Source organism: Orbicella faveolata, unplaced genomic scaffold, assembly GCF_042242905.1.
Source record: "Orbicella faveolata isolate gen_17 unplaced genomic scaffold, um_ofav_v1 contig_24, whole genome shotgun sequence".
In the NCBI taxonomy this organism is placed as follows: Eukaryota; Metazoa; Cnidaria; class Anthozoa; order Scleractinia; family Merulinidae; genus Orbicella; species Orbicella faveolata.
Window position 1 is genome coordinate 28,397,729 of NW_028301552.1, and position 24,270 is coordinate 28,421,998.

At 41.3% G+C, this 24,270-nt stretch overlaps 4 protein-coding genes across 4 annotated transcripts; all 4 read left to right on the plus strand.

Annotated features, from left to right (window-relative positions):
• Positions 1–14,411: 14,411 nt before the first annotated feature.
• LOC110050643 (uncharacterized) lies at positions 14,412–16,117 on the plus strand. The gene has a single exon (XM_020756560.2). It carries the CDS (start codon positions 14,714–14,716, stop codon positions 16,115–16,117), a length of 1,404 nt encoding a protein of 467 aa, XP_020612219.2. The 5' UTR covers positions 14,412–14,713.
• A 23-nt stretch (positions 16,118–16,140) lies between these two features.
• Positions 16,141–17,769, plus strand: LOC149111202 (uncharacterized). Its single transcript, XM_089292404.1, has one exon. The coding sequence runs from the start codon at positions 16,141–16,143 to the stop codon at positions 17,767–17,769; it is 1,629 nt and encodes a 542-aa protein (XP_089148530.1).
• LOC149111203 (uncharacterized) lies at positions 17,766–19,463 on the plus strand. Its single transcript, XM_089292405.1, has one exon. It carries the CDS (start codon positions 17,766–17,768, stop codon positions 19,461–19,463), a length of 1,698 nt encoding a protein of 565 aa, XP_089148531.1.
• A 3,864-nt stretch (positions 19,464–23,327) lies between these two features.
• LOC149111204 (uncharacterized) lies at positions 23,328–23,879 on the plus strand. Its single transcript, XM_089292406.1, has one exon. The coding sequence runs from the start codon at positions 23,328–23,330 to the stop codon at positions 23,877–23,879; it is 552 nt and encodes a 183-aa protein (XP_089148532.1).
• Positions 23,880–24,270: the final 391 nt, after the last annotated feature.

Sequence of the window (24,270 nt, forward strand, 5' to 3'; positions counted from 1 at the left end):
TCAGTCTCACTTACTGGGTTTATGACGTTTGTTTGGGTGTAAACAAATTGAACCATACAATTGCTCTGTTTACGGTGATCTTGATTTTTCCCGAGTGCACGTGATAATGCTTAACCTGGTCAGAAATCAAACAAACCTCGATATAATTGATCTCTTTGCCAACTGTGCTTAACTGTAACTACAGGCTTAAAGTACAAGAATACAGAAAGGATAGCGCTCTCCCGGAGGGGGGGGGGGGGGGGGACACCCATATAAAAAGGATGGGGTTGCCCGTCGGAAATTTTAAGAAAAACACCTAAGAGGTGCCAAGATCCTCTTTTGTGGGCGTGGCTTGAAATTTTTTCCTCCTAAACAACACATTAGCTGACACTGACATTTTCAGCTCATTCCCTTAAGAGGTACCGCGAAAGCTCGCGCTGTGGACCTTTTGAGGCTGAACATCCTAAAGAGGTACCAAAACCAGGGCTGTCACTAAGATGCTCGGCAACTTTGGGGCAACTTTTGTTATTTGGAGCAACTTCTTAACACTACTGCAAAATTATAACAGACCAGACTGGCATATGAAGCATTTTTTTCGCTTTCTTGGTCACAACCGTCACATGTGGTATAGTTTTTTAAACATTTTTACGTTTTACTCCTTATGGTTGTGCGCATAAGTGGTCAGCGGTGGGTTGATGAATTCAAAATGGCGGAGTGTGACTCCTTATGCTGGGTCGCTGAGGAGAGGTGGTCGCTTACGAGGGGTGGTCTCAACTGGAGTAGAAGTTCGACTGTAGTTCTTATTTCGAAGTTTAGCAGACACTTGAACAACAAATATTTATGAAATACTGCGGTATAACTTGAAGACGTGGACAGCAGTCAATAGTATAGCTTTTTCTCGTAGCTTCAAGAAAAAAATGTTAAAGCAATGAACAATTTATGAGAAATCAATTCACATGACAAGAACACGTCGTCCTTTTGCCGACCATGATTTTGAAATCACATTTCACGTGTATTTTATTTTGTATTGTACCTAACTTCATTTATCACTCATTTAGAATAAAAGTTCAAGATTTGAAAGGTGCCATCACTTGCGATTAGATAGAAAAGAAAGGAAACTCGTCATTCCTCTTTTGTGGACTGGTCACGAACCAGGGGTAAGCACACTTTCTAATGGGTTTTCGTCTACCGCGATCCACACTAATGCGATAGAAAATATTCATCTTTTTAACCAAAAGCGAATTCTTTTGAAACGCTGTCCAAAGTACAGATATTTGAACCTCCCATCCGATTAGTACAGAGAGAAACTAAGGGTTTTCAAAGAAGCTTACGTTGCATTGAGTTGCATCACATCTTCAGGCGCAAAACACAGTTGTGGTGATTTTATCGCCGTTTAATTTTAGTGTGAAGGGGAAAATACTGCAAAAGAGGCAGTGCGGGCGCGGAGCCCTTGATTCGTTTCGAAAATACAACAGTGTGGACTGGGCCGAAATTATTGCTTTTGCGAAAACCAGAAAACCTAGATTCGTCCCCTTCCACTTGATACAGGGGCGCTTTCCATTCAACAAAAATTACGACAATTTCAAAATGAGGATAAATAGTACGGAAATTTTCTTAGGGTTAGAAAATCAAGAATCTGTTAAATTTTCGAAAAGCGAACCATTCAACCGAAAATTCGGAACATTCCGGGAGGAAAATCAACTGAAACGGAAATTTGACATTGGGAATGGTAAAGCCCTGGAACCTTTCGTGATGCGCAGGACTGGTGCTCACTAACAAACGGTAGACAGCGTCTACAATCTGTAGTAGATCGGTCTTCAAACTGTTGAAATCTCGACTCAGTGAAGTCCCATTCTGAGACGAATACTTGCGATTGAGAAAAGCACCATGCCGTATATCACGGTACGCACCATCGTGAACCAAGTAATGAGCTCAAACCGCCAAGTGATCATTGATTACAATCCTGGCGATAGCGCATTTCGAAGTGAACTGTCACGTCTGGCAGCATCAACTCCTGGTTCTAATTGTTCGTACATTGTTCATGACAACGCTTTTGCAGTGCTGGGCAAATTAGAAGACATGGGCTACAAAGTTGTTGCAGCAAACTCCGCGAAATGGAACAACATCGAAGTATGGCAGACATGGACATTGCACAAGGAGAAATAAATCGGCGAGAAAAATCAGTGAAACCCCAGCAACCCAGACAGTTTTACGATCGATTTAATACGAGTTTGTATTCTCCGTGTAGAATCGGATGACTACTATATAACCTATTCATTACTGTTCTTTGATTGTGACGAGCATGTTCCAGTATTCGATCGATTATGTTGACATAATTATGTATTCTCAGAAGCAGACATATCTGTCGCTAATTATGAATTATTCTACATGCTTCTAGTTGATGCATGCGCAGTGCTGTAGACGTCTTCAAGACTGTTGTTAACACTTACGTTAAAGACTCATATATGTATTTTATTTTTATTTTATTGCTATTATTTATTTTTTAATAGTGTTGTGCTTTTATCCAATGACATATTTTAAAGTAATGTCATTTTATCCTTCTCCTTTGAATTTACAAATTTGTAAGGTATTATAATTTTATGCGGGACTGAGCAGGATTGTTGTCGTCTCGTCTGGGCCAAGATCTTTCTTCTCCCCGAAATGATATAAAATTTAGGCATCAGTCATTTTATTTGCACAAATAACAATAATAATGACCTGTGATTGCTGAACTACACAGAAAAATTTCATCGTGCCGTTTTTGAATTATAAGCCCCCAAGCTATAATTAGGGTTGTCTTTAGCAGGTCATACTGTCGCTATGGTAAGCTATTTTGTCAAGAAAATGATAACAACGTGTTTACCAATTATTGAGCGGTTTTTTGATACCATGATTGTAGCATCAACTGATAAAGAGTGGTTTATAATGACCTATCAAAATTTAAGTCTTGCAAAGTGCTGGAAACTGTTTTGAACCACCTTAAATGAATTAACAGGGTACGTGTCGGCGAATTCGTTTATATTAAATCCCTCTCTCGTGGCGGCCTCTAACGCAACACGTTTTGCAAACTGTTTGATATTGGAACTTGACAGATCTATGAAAAGTACTCAACACTTTGAGATATTGATGCTTTGTGATTAACGCTGTATAATTACTTTACATCAACGATCACATGTGATACCCGATTAATTCGCCGGAATGTCAGTCGGTCATTTTGGCGTTAACGACTTATTCCGTCTTAGGAAGGTAACACCCAGCACAGAACATAATTTTATCAAATTCCACATTTCATTTTTTATTTAGATATAGTTTGTAGGGGTTTCCTTGAAATTAGCGTGCGTACAAATATTTTTCTGCATGGACGACACCCACGAAGGTTTGGAGTAACTTAACATAAATGGCTTCAAATATGCATGGTCAAAGTTTGCACCCTCTCTAAGACCAACCACGTAAATGTCATACCTAATGGTGCTGCATGGAGCGACATAAAACTTTGATAAAAGAATACCTCCCTCCCTCCCTCCCTCCCTCCCTCCCAAAAGAGCAACGCTCTATGACAAGGCACTTTTCTAACCCTAGAATTATTAAATCAATTAACTAATACAAGCTTACATGTCTGTATTGCCCCAAAACAGAAACCGAATGCTTTTGTGCTTAATCGGCTAAGTATATTGGCAGTTAGAGTCACGCAGTCAGTTTATGGAAAAGTTTAAACAATTCTCTTAAGCTCTGCGACTCTTTTCCTACTTTTAACGTAAATTAAGAGCTAATTTACTCGCCGCTTTTCTCTCAAGTCGGTCTTAGTTGTAGTTTTATTACCACAATTTCTTTTTTGATATGATTTTTATCTTAGAATTTTTATTGTCTGCTTTTGACTTATTTATAGTCTAGTTTTATTCCTCATTGAATTATCGTAATTTTTATAAACGCCATCATTTTAACTTATGTTGACTTTAAAACCTATCTCAATAGTCAATGAAAAAAACCTCTTTAGGGAGTGTCAGTAAAGTTTGTATAGTATTGTTAGACGGATAATGTTTGGTTTCAATCGCGCAACATATGGAAAAGAAAAACATAATCCATTACTCTAGCTGCTCTTCCTTGTATAATTGATCTTTAAGCTTGCTTGTACAGTGTCCATATCACCATGTGATCAGTGGTGTTTGTTCCAACAACTTTGCAGCCCTGGCTTTCCAATCTGTTGAGCACCAAATCAGTGGGCTGAGTGATAGTGATGGTGAAGCCATTACGCTTTGCGCCCAGGTCTATCATTAAAGCGTCGAGCTTCGCGAGCTCGCCTTGGTCAACATGGCAGTCAATGAACGTTGGGTGCCGGAATGCCACTTCCCTTACTGGGCACTGGCAAAAACTGCGCACTATGATATACGGCATGGCTCTTTACTATCAAACGTCTAAAATGACACTTCTGTTCTCAGAACTGTATACGACTCTAATGCTAGTCGCCTAATGTGTACACTCAGAACTAAGTCTAGTTCCTAGGCCTTGTAATTTTCACTGCGGCAGGAGCCATAATAGGGGACTATGGCTCCTGATTACTGTCAATCCCTATGACGTCACCTAACCTGTGGCTTCCTCAGGAACGAGAAATACGGTACTGCGGGAACACGAACGGGGAGAGCCTAGTTCCATAGCTTTTAAGTGTTCTCTCAAACTATGATATTTCTCTTTAGAATTCGAATGTTTGTCAACCAATCGGATGCGAGTAGATAACTCAGTATCTGTCCAAAATCAATCAGAATAATAATTATTAATCTGTTAATTGTTTGGGTCGAATGGTTAAATCGGTATTCAACACCAAAACTTTGACATTCTCTGTGTAAATCTGTTGAAATCTTTCGCGCAATTTATGCATCAGTCATCCTACTTGATCGAATCACACTTGTGTCCAGGATTGAACGCAGTTTCAAATTTTACAAATTTTACCATTTTTCGTTAAACTCTACAAGATTTACAGAAATTCGCTGCCTCAACGATTTTTCCGCACACTGTTGCGAAATTTACAACTTTATGCTAATCCAACAGCAAGCACCGACTTGCGGATTTTACAAAATTTACAAAATTTGCAATTTTTCGCTAACTTCACGATATTTTGCGACATTTGCGATTTTTTACACTGCTTTGTGATGCTAATTCCACTTACTAGTGCCGGCACGCAGATTTTACAACTTTTGCGAATTTTCGTTAACTTCTACAAGATTTACAAAAATTCGTTGCCTCAACGATTTTCGCCACATTGTTGTGAAATTTACAACTCTATGCTAATACATCAGCAAGCACCGGCTTGCGGATTTTACAAAATTTACAAAATTTGCGATTTTTCGCTAACTTCACGATTTTTCGTCAACTCATTGCGAAATCTGCGATTTTTTACACTTCTTTGTAATGTTAATTCCACTTACTAATGGCGGCTCTCAGATTTTTGCAAAGTTAGCGATTTCTCGCAATTAACATAACACAAACAAACCGCCAAAGATGACAAGCATGTTTCTGTTCTCTCTGGGACAATAAAACGCGATGAAAGTAAGCCATGACCGCATCCATGTAACACAAAAAAAGATAACAAACTGTATGTTTCTCCCGCTTTTTTCACCGAGAATCGTAAAACGGGTTATGAGAAACTTGACGCAATCATATAAATTAACATAACACCTGCAAAACATAACATGACATAAGCGTTTCTAGTTCACTGAAAATGAATTCTACGTTCTAAAAGCGTGTTACGGATTCAAAACGATCTAAAACGCTCACAGCGATGTTTAAGCGTACGTGTCTATGGGAACATAATGCGGGAGGAGAATATTCCTTTCCACTGCTCGTCACACACGGCTTATTAACCTTGTTCTAACACTCTCCTAAGCAAGTTTCGGGAAAGCCACGACAGCAAGATGATATGACATTCATGCCAACACTAAACGAGATAATAATGTGCAAAGTTTGTCCTCAAAGCGTTTGTTCTATGCACACTATCATGAGTATCGAAGGATACGTTCACAAGTAACCTTCTTATTACTATCCACGCGATTTTCGGGAAAGGTCACGAAAGCAAAATGTATGCACTTAACGTAACACCACAAGAGATATCAAACTGCAATGTTTCGTTCTCAAAGCGCTTGTTGTACGCGGATTAACATGACTCTCAAAGTACTCGTTCTACAAGTAGGCTTCTTATTCTAAAACGCACTCAGCTATGTTTAAGCTACGCCTCTCTTTGGGAAAATGAGTCATGAATGTCAAGGGATACGTTGCACAAGCAACCTTCTTATTACTCTCCAAGCGAGTTTCGAAAAAAAATCACCAAAGCAAAATGTATGAGCTTCACGTAACACCACAAGAGACAACAAACTACAATGTTTCGTTCTCAAAGCGCTTGTTCTACGCAGATTAACATGACTATCAAACACTAGTTCTACAAGTTGCCTTGTTATTCTAAAACGCTCTCAGCTAAGTTTTAGCGTACGCCACCCTAATCGCAAAGAAAGAACCATAACTATTTTCTTTACAATGACAAAATCGTTATACCTTCTTCCTCTCGGAGAAGCTATCTTGACATGCTGCAAGCGACTGTAACACGGCCTTAGACGGCTGCTGTTCGAAACCCGGGGGAACTCCTATCTGAAAAGGTTGGGCATGTTCGCCGTCTCAGGGACAAATCAAGGATTCTGGTCTCACTTAGAATGTTCAAGACAAAACCTGACCATTTTTAGCTGTCTAATTAGTCTTTAGGGCGCACTCGTGAAATAATAATAAATGAAAAGCCTCCATTTAATTAATGTTTTTAGACTTCATTTCCACTGATCTCTCGACTGCGAGAGTCGGGGCTACAAGTGCACGCGGCATCCTTTGGTCAACAGTGGCTATAATTGAAACCTTTCCAAGTTAAAAAGTGCCAAACATAAACATACATTTCTCTCTAGACTCCAGACCATCACCACTTTATTACTTCTAACAGGTTTCATATTTACAGGAAATCATTACAAGCATACTCAACGAAACAGCAATAAATAACAAAAAAATAGTAATAATTCAGGAATCTTATTCTGTACATGCAAAGTATGCTTTGCGGATTCAAAAATATCCGGATACGTGTTGACGGTGCCTAAAATCGGTATCGAGGCATACATTCCACAAGTAAGGTACTTATTTACCAAGAAGCAAAAAAAAAAAATGGAATATCTGTATGCATTCAAGTAATAAACAAAAACTAGTGAGACAATCTCAGATAGTGCAGAGTGTGATTTACGGCTCTGACACAGTAGTCACACAGGTTCTCACCCATGCCGTTTCTCCATTGCAGAATACGAGCGGACAAAAACTTGATAAGACATAATCTTAGCAGTGTGCATGTTTCATGTTTGTGTCTTCTTTTAAGGCCCAAAGATAACTTACAATTACCGTTTGTCAAGACGGTTTTAAATTTGTCGTGATATTTTATGTTGAGTTTTCGTTCATTTTGTAGCAAATGTGACAGTTTTACTTTTCACGCCAACGTTTGTTTGTTTTCTAATAGGCCTTTGCAGCTAAGCCATCACGTGACCTATTTTTCATAAAATTATGGGCTATAACTTAACGGAAGCCAGAAATGGAAAAAGCATGTCGAAAGTATCAAAATGGCCAAGTTTGAGGTCCCCATCATTAAATAATGAGATTTCATGACAGTCTGAATTTTTAAAAGAATAAGAAGATTTGTATGGAAAAAGTTGTTTGAGAGCAAGGTCTTGCTCTCCAGCAAATCCTGTTTCCATGCAAATCCTCTAAATTTTCCGAAAATTCAAACGGTCGTACAAACTTACTCTTAAATACCAGGGGCCTCAAACTTAGTCATTTTGGTATTTTCAAAGCGCTCTCTCTATTTCTGGCATTCTTCAAGTTATAGCCCATAAATAAAAATTTTCCAGGAAAAATTTGGTCACGTGACCCCAGCTGCAAAGGGCCTATTTGATACTTTTGTTTTCCTCGCCAATGTGCGCAACAAGATATCTTTGTTTCCACAAAAATATAAGAAAGATGTCTATCTTTTTTAATATACTGCTGGAGATAAATGGAATATAAAAGTTAAATGTCTGCTGAAAAGTCGAAGAGGAACGATTTTGTTTTATTCAAGACGCAAATTTTCATTTCTCCGATAAACAAGAACTAATCTAATTATCAAATAGTCACGTCGAGTCACAGAATAGTGCGTTCTTATTCTGTTGCCAGCTTTGGTGTTAACAATAAAACCTCTTCAAACTAATACACAATGCTATCGAGTAACACAACTGAGGAGCGTTTCAACAGGAAGTATTGAAGGAAGAGATCTTTACTTGACCGAAATTATATCCCACATCGGTGAGCGAGTCATCTCATCGACTGATAAAATTAATTGGCGGTTTCAGTAAGTGCCACGGAGTCTGCCGCAATGATAACAAGTTTCGTTTGTCCCAAATTTACTACTTTTACTTGTAACTAACGCGGGAAAGTTTCGGCTGAATATGAACTTTTGGCTCTCTTTCATAGAAGAGGAAACAAACAAGCTGCTAAGGAGAAGCAATATGTTTCCATTCTTTATTTGAACCCTGGCAAACACACAACAGACGACATTTCTTGAATCGAGCTGTGGAACATTCCAGAAGATAAGAAGTTACAGTAGCGTTCTTTGCAACAAAAAAAGGAGACCTGACGTTACCTGAAATATAGCTGCTATCCCTGGCCAAAACGAGAGTGTGGTATCACTCATTACAAAAAATAAAAAAAAGGGTGCATCTGAACTCGAGAACGGAGTTTATCACACAAGCAATGCTAGAACACATGCGTCTAGCATGTTATGTTCTACCACAAGGAAAAGAACTCAACGTTCGTGGGTAGCCCCGTATGAAATGTATATTTCACCTAACATATAGTCGACTTTGACGCTAACTAATCTGCCCATGCGTTTGGAGCACCACAACGATAGCATGAAATTTGCAAAACCATATATACATTTTTGTCATGTTATTAAAAAAAGTAACGTAAATAAGACGCGTTTTGCGTAATGCACACGGGTACCTATAGCTATCCCACCCAGCCTCCCTGCCCACAAGGCTAACTGATGAATTGAAATTAATTAATTAAACAGACATTAAAGTTAACACCTTATTGTGTTAGTACCTTATTACATTAGAGCCTTAGCGAACAGCAGCCCCCTGAACCATCCCAATAGTGCACTCTGCACTAATTAGATTATGCTTGATTATGGTTAGATTATGGTTTCGTATGTTTCAACATACATCTTCAGAAGTAACCGTTAGGAATAGAAGTAACAACTAAATTTGAGTTTAAAATAAGTAACATGCAAATTTTTCTCAGCTTCTGTCATTGTAATTGTTAATTAGTCACACCTTGCACATGCGTCGAGCGACACTATCCTTTAACTGACCAATAAAGATATGCAAACACTTGAAATTTACATATATGTGCAAAATCAAAATACGACAATGTGAAGGTCTATCAGTCAACGATAAAAAAAAACAAAATTTAAAATTGTCATTGCGATACACCATTTATTTTTTGCAACTTTCGTTTCTAAAACCATAGCAAAGAACTAAAGATTTAAGCTCATAGTTATCAATTCCCAAATGCATCATGTAAAATGTCCACACCATACAGAACAGGATTATACGTCAAAACTATGTAGAATTCAAGGATATCATTCATCAATCCCGCTGTGAATTGTGATTAACTGTAAGTGAAGGTCAGGATGGTGTGAAGTTGTAGTGAAGGACTCTTAGTGAGGCCGGGATTATCTCAATAAGTGTTTTAGTTCAGTATACAGGTTGATGTTAGTCCAGTACAACTTCTGGATCTGTTTGCTTCCCTTTATTTTGTTATCTTAGGCGAATGTCATTTCCAAATCGACCTTCATGGCAACAGAAGACGCTGTCCCAGAATGTGCCATCCAGAGGAACTCCATAGTCCTCCAGGATCGACGAATGCGGACTACAGCATCTATAGTCCTAATAATTATCACCAGTACACTTCTTTGTCCGATGGATCTACAATAATCTATAATAACCTCCGAGCAGATGTTGCAGAGAGTTCTAATGTTCTACTTTGAGCATGTTTAGTAGTGTGATGTTTCATTCGCTTCAGTCCCCGAGGACATGGAGAACAAAAGCTTGTTAAACTTAATCAGTTGTTGTAGTTTCACGCAATTTTACGTCTGCTTATGTTGCTCAATTTGTTGAGTTTTACGTTTACTTGTGTAGAGTCCATATCTGGTAATGTGAATGAGATGGAACGCCTATGGTGTTCGACTCTGTAATGGAGTTTGATGCGACAACTTTACAGCCGGCCAGTTTTTCCAAACCGTTCAGCACGAAATGAGGGGGCTGAGAAATAGAGTACACCCGCCAACGACTAGCTAGACCTGTTCGATCATATTGATTGGGATAATAACTTCCACCCAGATTTACCATTGCATCTTGAATCTCGCGCCCGTCTTCCTCGTCAAAGTCAGCATAGCAATCAATGAACGTTGGTGTTGGCCAAAGACCTTCTATTTCCGATGGCCTTATAGCACTACGTACTGTGATATACGGCATGGTATCTCACTCACTGTTATTCGTCTTAGGCGGACAACGATTTGAAGACTGTGACCTGATGTCTCGCGACCTCGTCACAATTCGCTTAACACCTGATTTTTTTTAGTAGAGTAGGGGGGGTGGGGGGGGCGAGTAGCAAACATAGCTTTACACGGTGATGTTCCGGCCCGAGAAGCAAGCATACACCTTAATAGACTATTTTAAAAGAATAAGGTGACCCTTTCATGTATTCCGCCTCCCTCCCCCGGGTTAAAAAAAGCATAGTCCCTTTTTTCTAAGAATTAGAGAAAGCAATCGTATGAACTTCTTCCGGTTTTTCCGGGAATCATATAATAGTCTATTGTATATATATTACCGCTGACCACTAACAAAGGTCTGGCCAAGCATAGCCACAATCGAAACCTTCTGACTAAAAAATACCCGGATATCAGCAAGTTTTTATTTATAATGCTTATGAACTGAAAAATAATTGCTGCTTATTTGAACGTTTTTCAAAATAAAAAAAGAATGGCGTTTTCCTTTTTGGACTATCTTCTTTCGTTTGAGAGATATTTACGTTTTTGTACCATGCAAATAAGGAAAGTGATGACGTCATAAGTAGTTCCACTAAAACAGTGAAACACTGAATCAAGAATTTCTGAATGTTGAAGTACTTGTGGTCCAGTTAGCGAGAAAGCGCGGGCGAGAAAGATTCTTTATGTTCGCGCCATACCTTGCACATCCGCCGGACCATGAAACTATCCTTGAACTACCCCAGTCGATTTCAAGCTGTTATGCAATAAAAATATGAAAACACTTGAAATTTACATATAGATGCAAAATCAAAATACGACAATTTCAGGGTCTATGAATCAACGATAAAATAACAAACTTTCTGTCATTACGATACGCCATTTATTTTTACTACTTTCGTCGCGAAAACCATAGCAATGAAACTAAGATCTAAGCTGATAGTTATCAATTTACAAATACATCATGTAAAATGTTCACGCTATACCGAACAAGATTATACATCAAAACTACGTGGAATTCGAGTATATAATCGATCCCGCTGTGTATTCTCATCAACTGTAAGTGAAGGTCCAACTACATGAATAGAGAGATGATATGAGGTTGTAGTACTTATCACCAGTACACTTTTTTGCTCGATTGCAATATCCTATTGTTACTGCCGAGCAGATGTTGACATAAACTTGCTATTAACGTTCTACTTTGAGTATTTGTTTGGCCGGGAGTACGTTGTTACTTTTGTTATGAAACTTACGAAAAACTGAACTCATATTTAAGCTGTCTTCAACATTTCGTAATATTTACTTCCTAATAACGCCCCTCTTCCCGGAGGAGGAGGATGTTCCCCGAAAGTTTTGATGGGGTGTACGGTGCGTTTCTTAAAGCCTTACACTATATCTTAAACCAAACATGAGATTTTCGACACACCAGTGCAGCTGCAAAACTCGATACCCGTTTACAATAACTTCGCCTGTCTAGTTTGCTGACTTCACCTTAAAACCAAAATGGTCAAAATTTACACGCTTTCTCAGACCAGAAGACCAGAAGCACTCAAATGCCATACCCCTTGCTTGGCGCCGCACATGCACATCCGCGAAGTTCCTCTCTAACCTAGAATATTAACTAACACGCGTCTGTATCGACCCAAAACAGAAACTGAATACTTCAATCGGCTAGAAACAATGTTTGAGTTCAATCATCGTACATGGAGGAGAAAACCTTTCTGTATTACTATGTCCTTGCTTGTGTCATTAAGCTTGTGGTTAAGGTTGCCTGTGCAGTGTCCATATCAGGTGGTTTTTAATGGTGTTTGTTCCAACAACCTTGCAGCCCTCGGTTTCCAATATGTTGAGCGCGAAATAAGGGGGCTTGCCCATCTTGTAAATGTAGAAAGGAGAAGTATCGCGATCGAGAGAACACCCTGCGTCCAGTCGACCCATTATCCTTTCCATGTTTCTGCACTCGGTTGGATCTTTCTTGTCAACATGGTACTCAATGAACGTTGCCGATGGTTGAAATGCCGTATTATTCACGTGTCCGACTGTTGGGTCAATGGAGCAGCGCATTATGATATACGGCATGGTGTATAACGCAGTCGTGACACTTTTGTTCCTTATTTCAACAGTTTAAAGTTAAGACTGTCGAATCTACTGGATTTACAATGAAAACAAATGACGGGTGCCTGTTAAGTTCTTCGTTTTCTTAGAATTACAGTCACCTAATGCGCACACTCAGAATCAAGTCTAGTTCCTAGGCCTCCCAATTTTTTTAAGCCTCATTCTTTTTGACGTCACTGAGTCTGTTAAAGCGCAGGCTCAAACTAACATGTTTAAGAAATAAAACCAATTAACGTATTTCTATCGAGTTACAGAGGTACGAGTGGATTCCAGGAGACTGATTAATGCTGTGGGAACACGTGCCGCGGGAGACTATTCCACAGCATCTTTTGAGTTCTCCCAAACTTTCAGGAGTGTTTCCGTATCTCGATTTTTTTTAATAAATCACAGAAAGAAAATGAAAGAAAATCGATAATCAAATCATTGATTACGTCAACAGCTCGTGACAATTTTAACGAGTTAGAATTACGGCTTTTGGTGCGAGCTCTCTTTTGACGTGCGTATCAAGAAATGGCCCATTGTAGTGAGTAAAATTCGTCTTCACAAGTCCAAACAAAACCTTTTGTTGTTTGTTGCGCTGAGGGAATTGTTCTGAGATTCGGCGAAGATGGATTTCAAATCGTTGCAGAATAGACCAATTTCGAGACATTAAAATTCAGCCTAAAACAATAAACCTTAGCACGAGGCTCCGGGGAATAAACCCCACAAACTCTGTATTTATTCCCAGGAGCCTCGTGCTGAGGTCTATTGTTTTAGGCTGAATTTTAACAGATCGAAATTGGTCTATTGTCGGCGTGTCAAATTAGCGGCATTAGGGGAGATGGGTTTGGAAAGTTGCGCATTAAGGTGCTGTTAACACAGGGGTACCCAGGGGAGAAAATGCGCTTCAGTATGCTTGGTATCTCAGTCAATATGTTTTGTGCATCAGCGAACCAGTTGATTAAAAATTTATGAACACGATAAGGATGATTCGCTGTTAAAACCTTCACGAACCATACTCGGCGCGAGGACGAGAGAAAAAAACAAAACCAAACAAAACTGAATCTTTTTTTTTGAGAATTTTTTTAAATCTGTTTTAAGGGTTTTCAATGGTGACATAAGCGTAAATATTCCGTAATGTAACATGCCTTAAGCGTTTTTTTTTTCTACGTACATACCGAATAGCCTTTTTTGGAAGTATGTAATAAGGATTATTATTGTTATTAACCCCAAGCAAGAAACCTGGAAATGCTGAATTCTTTTATACGATTTTGGATCAGTTGGTAATAGCGCGCAGCACAACGCCGCAAAACAATGAAGTCAGTATCGATGGTTCGACTTGGTCAAGAGTCGTGAATTTTAAAACTAACTTGTCTTACTCGTAAGAAAAGAAAGAATAGAAAAGGCTTCGTGTATGAAAACTCGCGCTTTGGTCTGGAAAAATTGCCTGACTAAGCCGTTGGATTGAAAAAGGATTAATGTGATCGTTCTCATTGAGTCTTAAAACAAAAGCATCGGTTGCTAGCGCGGCTCTTAAAAAAGAGGTGTTAGTTTTAAAACTATCACGCTTTCACTCTCGTAACGTAAAAGAAAAGGGAAGAAAAATGTTGCGTTTGGGAAAATATCGCTTAGGAATTAAAAAACCCTTAAGTTAAATTGTTCGAGTTAAAAATGATATTCGAGGGTTGTTATTCTAATTTAGTATTGCAGCGAGAACACCGGTGGCGAACGCGGCATTTAACAAAGAGGTTGTTGAAAACTGGGACCGAGCTTGTCACGTGACTTACACGATTTGACCCCCCTCGAACACTGAACTGAAAGGGAACGAATGCAAAACTAATGCGAAGTCGTTGTTCTTGAATTGTATTCTGGAGTTTTTTTTTGTCTTTGAATAGAGTCTTTATCTACGAAAGTGTCGTTTGAATACGTTTTCTACATTTGGTGCCGAGACCCGGGAATTGAAACTGGGATTCTAGCGTTGTGAAGAACGTCTCAAAGGAAGCTGTTGTGAAGTCAAAGCTTCACTAGCTGAAAGCACGTGGGCGACCAATTATGCCGCCGAAATTGAGGAATTTGAAAAAATTTCGCGATGGTCACCGAAAGTTCGTCCAGAAAACTATCGAACAAGCCAAAGGGCTAATCTCTGAAGGCAGTTCCATCGAAGTGAAAAGGCTGAAATTTCTTCGAACCGCCCTTGAAACGAAAATGTCGGAGCTTCAATCGCTCGACCGCGAAATTGTGGAGCTGGTGGACGACGTAAAAACCATCGATACCGAAGTCTCTGAGAGCTGTGAGATAATGAGTTCCATTCAGGAGTGTATTGTTGAGTTAGAATCTGTTTTGGAAGCTCAAGAAATGCAGGGTAAGAGTCAGGAATTCCCTTCTGTGGCGCAACTTCCTCCTTCCGAAAGCGCGGGAACTTCTCAAGATCACGTTTCGAAGGCAAAGTTGCCGAAGCTCGAGCTTAAGAAGTTTCACGGAAATCCCATACACTGGTATCCCTTTTGGGAATCTTTCGAGTCTGCGGTTCATAAGAACCCAAATTTGTCTTCAGTGGATAAATTCAATTATTTGCAGTCACTTCTTACTGGCACCGCGCGTAGTACGATCGCTGGTCTGGCCCTGACGAGTGCAAACTACGAAAAGGCAGTTGGACTGCTTAAACAAAGATTCGGAAATCGACAGATAGTGATCTCCAGCCACATGGAAGTGCTCACTAAACTCCCCAAGGTGGAATCGATAAGCGAAGTAAAGAAACTCCGAAGCTTGTACGACACAGTGGAATCTCATGTTCGTGGATTGGAAAGTATGGAAATCTCATCTGAAATGTATGGTTGCTTCTTGACACCAATCGTTATGCAGAAATTACCGGAGGAATTTCGGATCGCTATCACACGAAATTTGGAATCGGAGACATGGAATCTGAAAGATATTTTGGGTGAATTTCACAAGGAACTGCAACTGAGAGAACAATGTCTTGTCAATAACAAGGATTCCAGGCCTTCACATCAGAGAGGTGAGTCGCCATTTTCTACATCAGCTTTCTACACTGACAGTTCTGAGAATAAACAGTTTCCTCGTGTTTGGTGCTCATTCTGTAATCAAAATCATCAGAGCTCTAAATGTAATGTTGTCACAAGTATTGAATCTAGAAGGGAAGTTCTTAAAAGGAAGGGCAAGTGTTTTCTCTGTCTCAAGCAAGGACATTTGGCACGTAACTGTCAAGCACCTATGAAGTGTCTTAAATGTCAAGGTGCCCATCATGTAGCAATTTGTGGTAACCCTGATCCAACCCTGGGTGGGCAAGATATAAAGGTTCGTCTCTGTATGACAAATTTGTTAGCGAAGTTGAATTCACTGAAGGAAGATATCAAGTACAGCTACCTTTCAAAGAGGACCATGAGCTGCTTCCAGATAATTTTGCTCTGTGCAAATCAAGGTTGGTCTCACTACTGAAACGTCTGAAATTAAAGCCCGAGATGTTAAAGCACTATGATGATGTCATCCAAGATCAGCAACAACAAGGAATTGTGGAACCTGTGGATCAAGGTGTCAACAATGGTGTGGGAAAAGTACATTATATTCCTCATCATGAAGTGATTCGCGTGGACAAGGACACCACAAAACTTCGTATTGTTTATGATGCCAGTGCACGATCAGGAAAGAACACATCAAGTCTCAATGACTGTTTGTATGCTGGTCCACCACTATCTCCCCTCATCTATGACATCCTCCTGAGGTTCCGGGCTCACAAGACAGCCCTCATAGGAGACATTGAGAAAGCTTTTCTAAATGTTTCAGTTCACCCCAAAGATCGTGACTATCTTCGTTTCCTGTGGGTTGATGATGTCACAAGCAGCCACCCGAACCTACAAGTTTATCGATTTGCAAGAGTTGCATTTGGCGTCTCCGCAAGTCCGTTCCTATTGAATGCAACAATTCGTCATCACTTGACTTCTGCTGACATCCCCAAAGAATTTGCAGAGAGAGTTCTGAAAAGTCTGTATGTGGATGACTTTGTTGGTGGAGATGATTCTGACAATTCTGTTTTCGAGATGTATGAGAATCTGAAGTCATCCTTCAAGAGCGGAGGCTTCAATATGAGAAAATGGGTCTCCAACTCTGAAGCCCTTCAGGAAAGAATTGAACAATCTGAAAGCCAGTCTTCTCAAGTTACAAGCAAGTCTGTCAAGGAGCACCCTGTTCAAGAGGAAGATCAAACCTTCTCGAGTTCCCTGTTTGAGACGTCAAAGAACCCCAGCACAGCAAAACTGAAAGTACTGGGAGTTGGATGGGATAGACGAAATGATTTGTTACTCTTGGATCTGGCCTCTCCACTAGAAACTAGCAATACTTGTCCAGTTACGAAGAGAGCAATTCTTGGTACAACAAGCAAGTTGTATGATCCCCTGGGACTAATTAGTCCAGTCATCATTCTACTGAAGATCATCTTTCAATCTATTTGCAAGACAAGAGTGGGTTGGGATGACCCCGTGGATTCATTCATCCATGAACAGTGGTTAAAGCTTGTTCAAGATGCTAAGAAGGTGGGGGTGGTGGAAGTGAGGAGACACTACCACCTTGGCTTGTCATCAGGAGATTTACAAAGCATTCAACTCCATGGTTTTGCGGATGCAAGTGAGAAAGCCTATGGAGCAGTTGTGTATTTACGCCTTGAAACAACTACTGGAACTGTCTTCACCCAGCTTTTATCGTCAAAAACCAGAGTTGCTCCGATAAATGGAGAAACCATACCTCGACTGGAGTTACTAGGTGCTCTTGTTCTGGCCCGACTGGTCAATACTGTGTTGACAGCATTTGACGGAGCATTGGAAGTTGATGCTGTGTTCTTCTGGTCAGATTCGCAAATTGTTCTGTGGTGGATTTGGGGTGTAAACAGAGAATTCAAGCAATTCATTCAAAACAGAGTGGTTGAGATCCGTCGACTTACAAAGCCAACTCAGTGGAATTATTGCCCCACAGAATCCAATCCAGCTGACATCTGCTCACGTGGTACGATGACCTCGAAACTGATCACCAACCAATTGTGGTGGAGTGGTCCTGAGTTCCTTAGAAAGGAAAAGCAGGGTGGCCAAGTCTTGCAATGAACTCTGCTGAAGTCACAAGTGACGATTCAGATCCTTGCCTAGAACTGAAGAAGGGAAGCTGTAACAGCCACACAAAGCAGCATGATGGTACAGTTCTTGCAAACATTGCCTCTGGAGAGGTGACGTCAGAAAAGTCACTAAATCTTGATTGCATCATTCCCTTGGAAAGGTTCAGTAGTCTTCAAAGACTTGTGCGAGTCACTGCATATGTTGTGCGATTTGTTTCTAATCTCAAGCAACGTAAAATGAAGAAGAGGTTAGTGGATGGAGTAATAAGGCATGAAGAGGTGGATTGTACAAGAGAGCTTTGGATCAAGGAGGTTCAGAAATCTGTATACAACAACAAGAACTTTGACCAGGTCAAGATCTCATTATCACTGTTTACAGATGACAAGGGAATTCTGAGGTGTGGTGGTCGTCTTAAAAATGCCCCGATTCCGTATGATGCTCGTTTTCCAATATTCCTTCCAAGATGTTCACGACTAACTTACCTAGTGATAAATGATTGTCATCTCAAGGTTCTTCACAATGGTGTGAGGGACACTCTCACAGAGCTAAGGTCAAGATTCTGGGTAACAAAAGGAAGGCAGACTGTGAAAACTGCGATAGGAAAATGTTCTGTTTGTAAGAAGTTAGAGGGCAGAAGCTATGCAGTTCCTCCTCCCCCACCTCTTCCTGAATTTCGATTGAGCGATGACTTTGCTTTTACTCGAGTAGGAGTGGACTTCGCTGGGCCCATGTATGTCAAGGATGTATTCTCAAAGAATGGAGATTTGAACAAGGTCTATATAGCTTTGTTCACGTGCGCTGCAACCCGAGCTGTTCATCTGGAACTTGTCCCAAATCTGAGTGCGGAAAGTTTTATCAGAGCCCTTACTCGCTTTAAAGGGAGACGAGGAATTCCTGTCTTGATTGTCAGTGACAATGGGAAAACATTTAAGGATTCAAGAGTGCAGGCATATTGTCAGTGCGACGGTACACAGTGGAGGTTCAATGTCGAAGCGGCCCCTTGGTGGGGTGGTTTCTTTGAACGTCTAGTAAAATCAGTCAAGTTGAGTTTGAAGAAGGTCATACGAAATGCCCGGTTAAACTATGACGAGCTGTCTACTGTCCTTGTAGAAGTGGAAGCAGCCTTGAATTCACGACCCTTGACATATGTCTTCGATGAAATGGAGGAACCATTAACACCTTCACACCTGATTGTGGGCCGCAGAATTTTGTCAGTACCATCAAAGAACTCATCGAACGAAGTTGATCAAACTGAGGGAACACTTACAAGAAGAGCCAAATTCTTACAGCGAACACTGGATCATTTTTGGAACCGATGGAAGTCTGAGTATCTCACACAACTTAGAGAGTACCATCGCTACTCAAAGAGAGCAAATTCTGTCCGTAAAGTGCAAGTGGGAGATATTGTGTGTCTACATGAGAACAAAACCCCGAGACAGCAGTGGCGGCTTGGGAAGATCGAACGATTACTTCCTGGTCGAGATGGTCATGTTCGAAGTGCAGTGGTGAGAGTCAAGTCTGGTAATTCGCCAACCGCGGAATGGAGACGCCCATTGCAGAAGCTCTATCCCCTGGAAGTGAGGTTGGATAATGGAACTGCCAACCCTGTGCCCCGAGTGGCAAATGTTCCTGTTACAGTAGTGAGGGACGAGGATGTCCCAGTTGTCGTCGTGAATTCTGACTAAGATAGATGTATTGAGTTCATTCTGTTATATAGAGTTTATGCTCGTAAGATTGTTTCAACTTTAAATGAACTTTGAACTTTGAACTTTGATTGATGACGTCAATCAACGCGGGGGAGTGTGTTGAAAACTGGGACCGAGCTTGTCACGTGACTTACACGATTTGACCCCCCTCGAACACTGAACTGAAAGGGAACGAATGCAAAACTAATGCGAAGTCGTTGTTCTTGAATTGTATTCTGGAGTTTTTTTTGTCTTTGAATAGAGTCTTTATCTACGAAAGTGTCGTTTGAATACGTTTTCTACAGAGGTGATAGTTTTAAAACCTTTACTTACTTGTTACCTCACTAACACATGATTTCAGCCTCACAGAAATGGATTCCTAAATGGGCACAATTTTACACCCTATCTCAGACTAAAAGCGATCAAATGCCATACTTTTTGGCGTCGTACGCACCTACATAGGTTTTATAACAGAGTCCCTCCCCTCCCCCCACCTTCTCGGAGCAACGCTCTAGTCAAGAAGCACTTCTTTATACTTTAATAATTCATATACACATTTGTATCGACCCAAACCAGTAACTGAATACCTCTCTACAATCGGCTAGGAGTAATGGTTAGTCAGGGATAATGTTTGATTTCGATCGTAATATATAGAGAACAAAAACTATGCGATTGCTTAGTCCTTTCTCGCGTCATTGAGCTTTAAGCTTGCTTGTGCAGAGTCCATATCAGGAAATGTTTAACGGTGTTTGTTGCAACAACTTTGTAGCCCAGGGTTTCCAATCTGTTGAGCACCAAATCAGGGAGGTGAGCGATCTTGATCGTCCAGCTAATAAAATTACACGTTGCGCCCAGGTCTTTCATTGCAGCTTCGAGGTTTGCGAGCTCCCTTTGGTCAACATGGCAGTCGATCGATGAGCGTTCCAGATTGACGAAATGCCTCTTCCACTCCTGGGTGCAAGCAGGAACTGCGCACTGATATACGGCATGGTGTCTAACGCTCTTTCTTTATGTAAAATGACACTTCTGTTCTCTATACTTTGTAAACAGTTTGAATACTGTGGAATGTATTGAAGTTAACGCTGAGTGTTTTCTTAGAATTATGGTTGCCTTATACGTACACTATGAAGTCTAGTTCCTAGGCCTCCTAATTTTCATCGAGGTCAATCTATTCAAGGTCACTACGGGGTTTTTCACTAACAATAATGGGAAGTTTAAGAAAACCACGACGGCAACGGCGACGGGAACGTCACTAAACAAAAGAGTTAATGAGCAGAACAATGGCTGTGCACGTACGTTATACATCTTTGTACATTTCTTTGCCTTCCTCTGCAAAACAACAACGTGAAATAACCAAATTCTGCGTTGTCCGGAGAACGTGAACCAAGACAGTTAATTTTTTAAATTTTTATGTCAAATTTATCGCTGTGTTCTAGGTTTAGTTTCGTGATAGTCTTGATAGTGATTAACAAACTAAATGACTTAAGAGCACCGCGAGATTCGTAGGTAAAACATAAATTCATTTCTAATGGACCCGGCTTATCGTCGGCGTCGCCGTCCTCGCTACTCAACTCCGTAATGTTTAAAAATGGACGAGTGACCAGGACAAGACATAATTAAAATTTAAAAACGTTCTCTGCTCCTTTTTGTTCTTATTCTAATTTTTTCTTCTTCACACTTTTTACCGTATATGTTTTAACGATAGCGCTTTTCATTCACTATTTGTCAAAGATCGCAGACTGGCAATCGAAAGGTCAATCTTTTAAAACTAATTTAACAAGAGAACGCTTTTAAATTTTAATAATGTTTAAGAAATAAAAAAAAATAAAAGGAAATCGATTATCAAAATCTAAATTCTCTTTGCCGCGAGTCATTACGTCAACAGTTCGTGCCATTTTTGCGACTTTTAGAGCGACCTTTTTGTAAGGTGTTCCCAGCAAGAATATAGGAAAGACAAAATGATCCAAACTAATACCAGTGTAATGCACCTTTGCAGTAGTCCATAAATTTGCTGCTTTTCATCTTTGCTTAGGTTGCACACTATGCGACGCTGCTTGCACAGTGTCCATATATGATATGCAAGAAAGTTGTTTGTTCCAACAACTTTGTAGCCCTCAGTTTCCAAGCTGTTAAGCACTTCGTAAAGGGGCTCACTGGTTGAGTACGTGCAGTGAGGAGAGTCAGGACTATCCGCGTCAACACGTGTTGCTGACAGCCTTGACATTATCATTGGGAAGCCTACATCCTCATAGTTAGCATTGAAATCAATATAAGTCGTCATCCCGTCAAATGGTTTATCTTCTGTTTTCCCGTCCATCAAGCAACGTACTAAGATATACGGCATGATTCTGGTTAGGATTTCAACGGAATTAAAAGCTATTACACAGCGAAACTGCGTTTTTACACAAGCGCTTGACCGAAACAACAAAGTCGTTACTAGTGACTTCCTCGTTTTCTCAGAATTTCAGGAATCTGCTTAGTCTCGTTCCCAGATCTCTTGTGGGCGAGATCAATCTGTACAGGTCCGCAAATGATCCCCGTACCGCAAATGATCCCCAAATTGGACTGCAAATGATCCCAGAATTCACCGCAAAAAGTTAGGAATGGCGTGGACTCCATGAAAAGTTTATGGATGGATACATATTTTCTTAATTATCCTCGGTGAAGAAAAGACAAGCACCTCAAGCATAAAAGCAGCAATAAGAAACGTTAAACATACTGCGCAAAATACCAAATTGACATGTGTCGACTGTACAAATATTTCGTTTAGGGGACGAACTGCAAAAAGAAACATGAATCTTCGAGGATGCCTCTGCCATCATATTATAACCGCATAGAACTTTTCTCTATATACTTGCGTCCTAGATAGCCACGGGCTCCCACGAAAGTGCTTAAGATTAACTGAGTGTGAGTTACCGCAGTGTTCTTTAGATATATTTATTTAGTGCATGCCGTATGAGTAGAGCAGTCGCTTTTGCTCGTGCAATTTTTTTTTTTACTGTCAATAGTCTACTCTGTGGCGAAAGCTACGCGAAAATGTAGCTAAGCAAACTGCCAGACACTATGCCAACGAGTATTGGTCAGAGCTCAGCGAAACAATCCAGACAGCAGCAATTACAGGGAACATCAGAGGTATGTATGATGGCATCAAGACAGCAATGGGACCAGTGCAGAACAAGACAGCTCCCCTGAAATCCACCACTGGGGAAGTCATCACAGACAAGGGCAACAGATGGAGAGATGGGTGGAACACTATTCTGACCTCTACCCCAGACAGAATGTTGTGACGACTGCAGCCTTCGATGCCATCGAGTGCCTGCCTGTCATGGAAGAGCTCGACACTGAACCGCTTGGCCGCAGGGAAAGCCCCAGGCAGCGACGGGATAACCCCCGACGTGATCAAGCACTGCGACTACCCTACTGCTTCCTTGCATGAAGTCCTCTGCCAGTGCTGGAAAGCCGGAAGGGGCTGTTCCACAAGATATGAGGGATGCCAAGATCGTCACCCTCTACAAAAACAAAGGCAAGCGTAGCGACTGTAACAACTACAGAGGCATCTCGCTACTCAGCATCGTGGGCAAAGTCTTCGCTCGGGTCATCTTGGTCCGTCTGCAGAAACTTGCCGAACGTGTCTACCCAGAGTCACAGTGCGGTTTCCGAGCTGAAAGATCAACGGTAGACATGGTCTTCTCCCTTCGCCAGCTTCAGGAGAAGTGCAGGGAACAGCAGATGCCCCTGTAGGTCACTTTCATCAATCTCACGAAGGCGTCCGACCTTGTCAGCAGAGAGGGCCTCTTCAGAATCCTGCCCAAGATTGGCTGCCCACCTAAGCTGTAGAGCTTGATTGAGTCCTTCTACAGCAACATGCAGGGGACCGTGCAGTTCAACGGCAGCACCTCGGAGCCCTTCAACATTTGCAGCGGGGTCAAACAGGGTTGTGTCCTCGCGCCAACTCTCTTCGGGATCTTCTTCGCCGTGCTTCTGAAGCATGCATTTGGCACGTCAAGAGAAGGGATCTACCTGCGTACGAGATCAGATGGCAGGCTTTTCAATCTTGCCCGCCTCAGAGCCAAGACCAAAGTACGCGAAGCCCTTATCAGAGACATGCTGTTTGCTGACGATGCGGCAGTAGCAACCCACACCCAGCGCGAACTTCAGTCACTTATGGACCACTTCTCCCAGGCCTGTAGAGACTTTGGGCTGACCATCAGCCTGAAAAAGACCAACGTCCTGGGACAAGCCACCGAATCACCACCAGTCATCACTGTTGAAGACTATGAGCTCGATGCGGTGCATCAGTTCACATACTACTCACTAACAACCTCTCCCTGGACACAGAGCTTGATAAGAGAATCGGGAAGGCAGCCACAACCCTTGCGCGCCCCACATCACGTGTGTGGACCAACCCCAAGTTGACAAGGAAGACCAAGATGGCAGTGTACAATGCCTGTGTCGTCAGCACGCTGCTATACGGCAGCGAGACATGCACCACGTACGCCAGGCAAGAAATGCGTCTGAACACCTTCCACATGAGAAGCCTCCGCCGCATCCTAGGAATATCATGGCAAGACAAGGTGCCCAACACTGAGGTCCTGTCTCGCGCAGGTCTGCCCAGCATATTCACACTACTCAGACAGCCCAGACTCCGTTGGCTAGGCCACGTCCACCGCATGCCAGACGGCCGCGTCCCCAAAGACCTCCTGTACGGAGAGCTGGCCTGTGCAAAAAGACCCACTGGGCAGCCACAGCTGCGATACTGCGACGTCGTGAAGCGCGACATGAAGGCTGTAGACATCAACACAGAGTC

What these genes read in the sequence shown, in the direction of transcription:
- LOC110050643 (XM_020756560.2), top strand. Translation starts at nt 14,714, where the DNA reads ATGCCGCCGAAATTGAGGAATTTGAAAAAATTTCGCGATGGTCACCGA.
- LOC149111202 (XM_089292404.1), top strand. Translation starts at nt 16,141, where the DNA reads ATGTTAAAGCACTATGATGATGTCATCCAAGATCAGCAACAACAAGGA.
- LOC149111203 (XM_089292405.1), top strand. Translation starts at nt 17,766, where the DNA reads ATGAACTCTGCTGAAGTCACAAGTGACGATTCAGATCCTTGCCTAGAA.
- LOC149111204 (XM_089292406.1), top strand. Translation starts at nt 23,328, where the DNA reads ATGCAGGGGACCGTGCAGTTCAACGGCAGCACCTCGGAGCCCTTCAAC.